A 7,358-nucleotide genomic window follows, 5' to 3' on the forward strand; every position below is an offset into this window, starting at 1 on the left:
GGGGGTGGGGTGGGGGGCGGGCCGGGAATGAAACCATGATGGGCCTCGCAGTGGTGTTGCCCAGTAGCGGGGGGTGGTGTGGGATATAATGAACTGATAAGTGGTGGATTTGAAGGCTGAACATACAGGTCCAACTACGACAAGCTGTTTAACAAGACTCAGCTTCCTCACTGAGATGTCACAGAGGATAATGGACGTGGAAGCACTTTGTAAATTACAAAGCACCTTACACAAGTGAGCCTCGCTATGAGAGTCAGCGACCATGTGACCTTGGACTCTGAAGCTTGGGCTGTCAGAGTCTAACCTCCCAACGGTGTCCCCTGAGGGACATTCCACTCAGCTTCCCGTAAGGTTCCTAGGCCCTGACCTTCGCCACCGTAACCCATTCTCCTGATTTCTAGCTTGCAGAAACTGTCTGAAAAAACTGCACGAGGCTAGGGGCCTGATTGCACTTCTGCAAACGTAAGTAAACCTTCCCCTTCTGTCCTGTGTCCATCTTCCTATTAAGGGCTCCTGAGTGACCCCAGGGCCACAGAGCAGATAGGGCTGACTTGGATGGCTCCTGTGGGTAGGGAATGTGAGAGAAGCCCTTGGGGGAGGGACAACAGGAGCACTGTGATGTGAGGGCGTAGGGCGCGAGAGGTGACATCAGGGCGTGGGGAGGGATGGGTGACATCACGGCTGAGGAGGGGCGGGGCGTGCGCTGCAGATGCTCCTACCCCTGACGGGCCTGCGAGGCCCACTAGACCATTTGCCCTTTATTACAGCTTGGTCCTCTGTCTCCTGCAGCCTCCTGGGAAAGCTGACTGACAAGGGCCACTTTCGTCAGCGGAAATTTGGAGAACCCTCTGGTCCAGTGCGCAAAGGAGCGCCTGCTGAAGCCCGTCGTCGGCCGTGCGCAGAGCAGTGTGCAGAGCCTGTGGAAGATGCCGCTTCCGTGGTGTCCCCCTCTGCTGCCATAGGTCCTCCGACCCAGCCCCCTCGCCATCTGGCCTCCACCGCTTCAGCAAAACCTCCAGAAGACCCATCTGACTTGAAGACCAAGGACTCTTCTAGCTGGATAACTGAAGACCCTTCTGACTGGACAACTGACGACTCTTGTGACTGGAAGACCGCTCCAGAGAGTTCTTCTTCAGGTAACTCATATTATTTGGCATCTTCTGTCCCCAAAATCACATGCCCTGATTGCTCAAGTCGACCCATTTCGGCCCTCTCCTGGTGGTGGGCAGCTGCCAAGGCCTTGTTCTTTCCCACCTGGAAACACTGCGAATCCCAGCAAGAGCATACTTCCCACCACCCATCAAAGGCCTCTTTCTGGGGAAGTTGCACAAACAGGAGCGTAGAAGCTGGGGGCCCCTCTTCCCTTAACCCTGACGTCCAGAAGCTCCTGGAAATAGAAATAGCAAAGAGAGTGCAATTGAAGATTTGGAAAGAAAAAGAAAAGGATGGATTGTTTAAAAAACACATGAACCCAGACTACCACCTGAATTCTTTGGGGATGTTAAAATCATTCAGTCATGAGCAGACCACCACAGTCCCCCAGCCATTCTGGAGCAAGCCAGAGCAGCTGTCCAGTCCTCAGCAGCTCATATATCCCAAGGTCTTGGGGAACCATTTACAGCAGAAATGTAACCAGCTCTTCTGGGGCCTCCCTTCTCTGCACAGTGAATCCCTGGTGGCTACTGCCTGGGTCTCTGGGAGCTCTTCCCCTCTACAGTCTCCCTCTGTTTTATTCAATAGAATTTCTAATGCCTGCCCAGTTCAAGTATCGTCACTGCCCTCCCAGCCCCAGCCCTTGCCCCACCCTGAGGCCCAACCCCAGGCCCCACCTTTGGCTCCAGTTCTCCCCCAGGCCTGTCTCCTATCCTCTTTCCCAATCCCACCACCAGCTTCTATGGCGCAGATTAGGGCCTATGGAATATCTTGCCCTAGTGCCCAAAATGAAACACAATCTCTCATCTCAACTGAAATTCAACACCTAGAATCACCCTTGTTGCAAAAGCAACTGAAAAGTGGGTGGGCTGTACCCTCTGTGGCCAAAGGATCTCAGGAAGCATTTAGTCCTCTCAGTCCCAACCTTCCCCAGGATAGCCGGGCCTCTGAGGCCTACAAGTCAGACTCCATCCTTCCTGGGGATGTTCCTAGCAGAACTGAGCTCCGGAAACAACTGGAACAACACATTCGAAAGAGGCTCACCCAACACAAGCGGAGCCTGCCCAGCAGGATCCAAGAGTCTCTGGAACTGACACAGCCTCAGGGAAAATTACGAGGGACAGGTCAGGCAAAGGACCAGCATGGACCCTCATGGCATTCTGTGTTTATAGGTGAAAGCAGCAAGGATGTAAAGAAGATGGGATCAAGGCACCAAGAAAGCTGCCATGTGAAGAGCCCAAGAAATTTCCAGTTAGGGAAGGACCTGTGCAAGGGTCTGGGGCAGGTCCCAAAATATGATATATCCCAGGGCTCAGAAAAATCCCCAGTGAAGGTTCTTCAGACAGGCTCTGAGAAGGAGTTAAAAAGTGATTCAATGAGCAACTCAGGGAGTAACACGGGAAATTACATACTAAGGAACCCAGATAAGAAACAGCTAGAAAACACCCTGAAAGCCCATTTGGGCAGAGAGTTGGGGCAGATCATCAAGGGTAAGATTCCTGTAGGTGTAGGCCGTTCTTGGCTTACTGCCAACCATACTTTGCCCAAGTCCAACACTCAAATAGAAACTGGAAATCTGGTGACCTCAAAGTGTCAGGCATACTGCACGAATACCACCCAGGAGTTTTCATTCCTCCCTCTGGGCACACGGCAGGCCCTGGAGGCACATATTAAAAGATTCCTTGTGAGGCACAAGTGGGACCTACCTGTTCAGGTGGGTGAGCCCATGAATCTCACTTTGAGTGAGACTCAATCATCACCCCTTTCCCAGTATGAATTTCCCTCCTCAGCCACTTATGAATCTTGGACGAGCTCAAGAGCTGAGGCTGCCAAGATCTGGGGAGAAAACCCCAAGGCAGGCTGGGGAGAGAAGGCGACACCGAAAAAGTCAGAGCCCACCCTGGAGAATCCTCTCCTTGCCCCCTCACCTGTAGGTGAGGAAGTCCAGGGGGCTCTGAGACAAACCCCACCTGACAATGACCCTAGGCCCTCAGAGCCCACTCAAAGTGGACAGGAGGGCAGGCAATGTTTTCAGCCTCTCACACCCAGCATCGTGGGCAGAGCCAGGGAGAGCAGGACTGTGCTAGGGGCCCAGAGAGGCAGCCTAGAGCCGACTCCAAGTCAGTCAGTTACCTGGAAGGAACCACGGAAGGAGGGTAAAAGTTGTGCCCTAGGAGGCCCCAGCTGTAGTGTAGCAAGGCTGGAGATGAGCTATCAATCCCAATCTTCAAGGGCCAAAGAGACCAGGGAGACAGTAGTGGCCAAGGGGTCCTCTGCACCACAGCTACAAGAGAGAGACATCTTGAAAACTAGTATGCTCGCAAAATCCCAAAATATAAATGTGGATCTGAGGGGTTTAGGGGCTCCAGGGACTAGCAAAAGCCCCTCACCTCCTAGAATGTCTGTTCAAGATCCAGGAAAAACATACCTTAAAGCACAAGTGCTCAGTGAAGAGCTCAAAATGGAGTTAGAGACAGCAAACCAGCCTCAAAGCTGTCCTGTTGATGAGCTCCTTCAGGACTGTGCCACTGAAATGATTCTTCAGGGCTGTGCCACTGATGTGCTCCTTGCCTCAGATATCTTGGCTTCTCAGGCCTCTCGCTCCCATCTAAAGCGTGTGTCCAATAGAGACATGCCTTCAAAAATGCTAAGTGAGCTCATGGCAGCCGGAGGGAGCAGCCTGGTGCAGCAGGACTCCAAGATCCCAAAACTTCAGGACCCATGGAAGAGCCAGAGCAAGATTTCTGCCCCTACTGATGAGAGAAAGGATTTTAGGAGGCGCAAACCAAAAGAGTGTGAAGAAGGGTTGGCAGGATTGGGGGCCTCCCCAGCCAGTGGGATGAGCCAGCCTGCCCAGGACAAGAAGTCAGTAGAGTCCCTTGGCATCAAGTCCCCCCAGCTCCCAACAGAGAAAGGACATGCTGCTCCAGAAGTCCATTTCAAAAAGAGGATGAGTAGCTTTCTTCAAAGCATTTGCCCTAATAAAAAAGACAAAGGGCAGGGTGATCCCCTGCAAAAAGGGAAGCGAACTTCAGCCTCCGCCCAGAGCCACAGACCAGTCAAAAGCAGATCAGTGTTTATGGACAGGGGAGCTGCAGAGGCTCAGGCACTTATGACAGCTGTTGGCCAGATCTTAGTAGAGAAACTTAGGCTTCAGCAAGGATTTTATGCCTCGAAGTTAAATCAGCAAACAGAGAAAATCCAGGAAGGTCAGGATCCAGCTGGTGGACGTCCATCCTACCGCAAGGCTCCTTGTTACCCAGAGCACAGGAGAGAAATGAATGGTACAGTCTGCCATCACCACGCCACCGCTGAGGGCCAGAGTTCTATCAGGAACAAATGGACCCATGAGGGGGACAGAAATCCCTACATAATGGTGAAATTTAAGATCAGTGATCGGGCATTGCCTTCTAGGAGGCCTGTGTCCCCAGTCAGTCCTTGCCAGCATGGGTCAAGGATGTGGGGTGCCTCAGGCTGCCCTCACTACTCAACATTCTGCCATCAGAGAGGTGTCTGTTACAGTCAGCCAGCTTTTTCTCGTAGGAATATTCTGCCCATGCAAAGACAACCCATTTATTCTCATGTTAGCACATTCCCTATGTGCTAACACTTCTCCCACCCAGTATAGTTATTGTTCCCTAATACATATGTTTTTACTCATAAAAGGGTGTGGCTTCTGTCTGTGCCATGCTGGGGTATATGGGAAAGGTCAGTGTCCACTCTTCTGAGTGCTTGCTTTGGCTTCTGGAAGGGACAAGGCATGGAGGGAAGTTGACAGTGGTGGTGCACACCCATCTCCACCCAGATTCCTTAGTTTGCACCTTATGTTTTCATAATACTGTCATTACACACACACAAAATAAAAGCTTTCAGGGCTTATGAAGATGAAAAAAACCCTATAAAGATTCCCTATGAAGACTTTATGCAGCTGCAGGGGGATGGGTTTGCAGAGGCATAATCGAGCCGGGAATTCCCCACATAGCTTCACATGTCACAGAATGGGAACAGGCCTTTTCTCTCCCTGATGATGACTGGGGAGATGGGCCTGCAACCCCCCTTGGCTTACCCATAAAGAAATGTACAGGGACACACTTCCCCTGCCTCTGCCTCCCACTCTAGAGCAGCAGCGAGGACGGAACTTCCAGCTCTGTGACATGTGAGTGGGGAGCTGCCAGGGAGGCTGCTAGGGGTCATGTTCACCCCTACCCCAAATGAAGAGTGTACCCTCTCAGTGGCCCTGTTCACAGGTTACTGACCTTCCCCTCTGTCTCCTCCCAGAGAGGGAGCAGACAGCTTGGGGTGAGTGGCACCCAGTAAGCGTGTGCGTAGTAACCACTGACTGTTAGGCACTGTGGACCCAGGGGTGGGTGGAGGAGAAAAGCAGTATCTTTTTTCCAACAGGACGAGGCCAAAGGGAAGGGAGTACTGAGGAAAGCTAGAAGGGAAAGGGCAACATGCAATTTACAGGTTTGAGCAAGGAATTTGTACAAATCTTCAAGTAGCATTCAGGTAATTTTCCACCACTTTAGTGGGAACCGGATTCAAGCTTGTGAGGTGCCACCGAGTGGGTTCCAACCCATAGCGACCCCCTGTAAAACAGAACAAAACACTGCCAGGTCCTGCACCATCCTCACAATTATTGTTATGCTTGGGCCCATTGTTGCAGCCCACTGTGTCAATCCCTCTCCTCAAGGGTCTTCCTCTTTTTCACTGACCCTCTACCAAGCATGATGTCCTTCTCCAGGGACTGGTCCCTCCTGATAACATGTCCAAAGTATGTGTTATTAGAAAGGACCTAGGGGAATAAAAATTGACCCCTGGCCTGGATCAGCTCTTACCACCTCTGATCAAATGAGATGGCACACTTCAAGAGTGGTCTCTTATTCCTCTTCCCCTGGCCCTGGACCATATGGGAAAGCAAGAGAGCCCCCAAAAAAGCAGAGAGGAGAAGAGCAATTTCTTTAGAGAAAGTTTTTACATGTTTCGCGTTACACCCAGGGCTCTCAGTGCGGCCCAACTCAGGGCACCATTCCCATGGTGGAGGTTAGTGCTCCAGGAGGTGCCGTGATATAGATGACAATGGAGAGCTCCCTGGGGTTGCACAACACCAAGTCCTGTCCCATGTCTCAGGACACCAGAGCCCCAGAGCCTGGCTGCTGGTACTGCCAAGTTCTCCTTGCAGCCTGGTGGGCTCTGATTCTGAGGTAGCCTCCGGAGTGACTGCAACAGTGAGGGCAGAGCCTGCACCTGCAGGAGGGGCCAGAGGCCTCTGAGTAGAGAGCTGCCTAGGCCCTCAGGAGGTGAGAAGTTTGAGGGCATGCCTGGCTGCAACTGAGGTGAGTTCTGGACCAACTGCTGCTCATCCCCACTGTTCCTGCCAGAGAAGTGCACAGATGGGGCAATTGACAGAACAGAAAGAAGAGTGAAAGGAGCGAGTTCCTTCCCTTTCTCCTGCCCCCTGATCTTCCCATCAGGTGCAGTAAGACCAGAAATGAAGAGATCCACACAGATTCCTCACAGAAAGATCTCTGCAGAGAAACTATACACAGAGACCTCCAGAGACCTCACAATGACCCACACAGAGACCTCCAAGAGACCTCACAGACCCCAATCAGAAAACTCACTCGGAGACCTCTCACCATAAACTCAGACCTCTTGTAAACCTCCCATAGTGACCTCACACAGACAGACCTCACACACAGACAGACCTCACACACAGACAGCCACACTGACCACAGAGAAAGCTCAGAGACTTTCCAGAGACACCTCCCAGACAACTCTCATAGCACTCTCCTACAGGAACCTCACACATAAACCTTCCAAAAAGACCCAGCACAGAGACCTTTGGTGACCTTACAGACAGCAGAGACCTCACAGACTTCCCACAGATGCCTCCCACACAAACCCCACAGAGAATCCAGAGATGCTACATAGAGACCTCCCACAGAGACCTCTCACAGACAGAACTTAGAGACCTCCCACAGAGACCTCTCACAGACCTCACACAGAGACCTTTTAGAAAGTCCTCCTGAGAAGCCTCCTACAGAAGCCTCCCACAGAGACCTACAGATCTCCCATAGAGATCCCAGCCAAACCTTTCACAGAAAGATGTCCCACAGAGACCTCTATAGAGACCATTCACAGACAGACCTCCCAAAGAGGCTTTGCATAGAGATATAACACAGAGATCCTCACACAGACCTCAG

At 51.9% G+C, this 7,358-nt stretch overlaps 1 protein-coding gene across 1 annotated transcript in view; it reads left to right on the plus strand.

The window, feature by feature from the left end:
- LOC101340325 (spermatogenesis-associated protein 31A6-like) overlaps positions 1 to 6,813 on the plus strand; it is an 8,205-nt gene extending 1,392 nt beyond the window's left edge. Inside the window, exons 3-5 of the mRNA XM_004384237.2 lie at positions 402 to 462; positions 790 to 4,569; positions 6,627 to 6,813. Of these exons, the coding sequence (XP_004384294.2) occupies positions 402 to 462; positions 790 to 4,569; positions 6,627 to 6,813 (4,028 nt within the window). The remainder of the gene's footprint in view (positions 1 to 401; positions 463 to 789; positions 4,570 to 6,626) is intronic.
- The last annotated feature ends 545 nt before the right edge of the window (positions 6,814 to 7,358 follow it).

The sequence above is a fragment of the Trichechus manatus genome, unplaced genomic scaffold (genome assembly GCF_000243295.1).
Source record: "Trichechus manatus latirostris isolate Lorelei unplaced genomic scaffold, TriManLat1.0 scaffold00120, whole genome shotgun sequence".
NCBI lineage: Eukaryota > Metazoa > Chordata > Mammalia > Sirenia > Trichechidae > Trichechus > Trichechus manatus.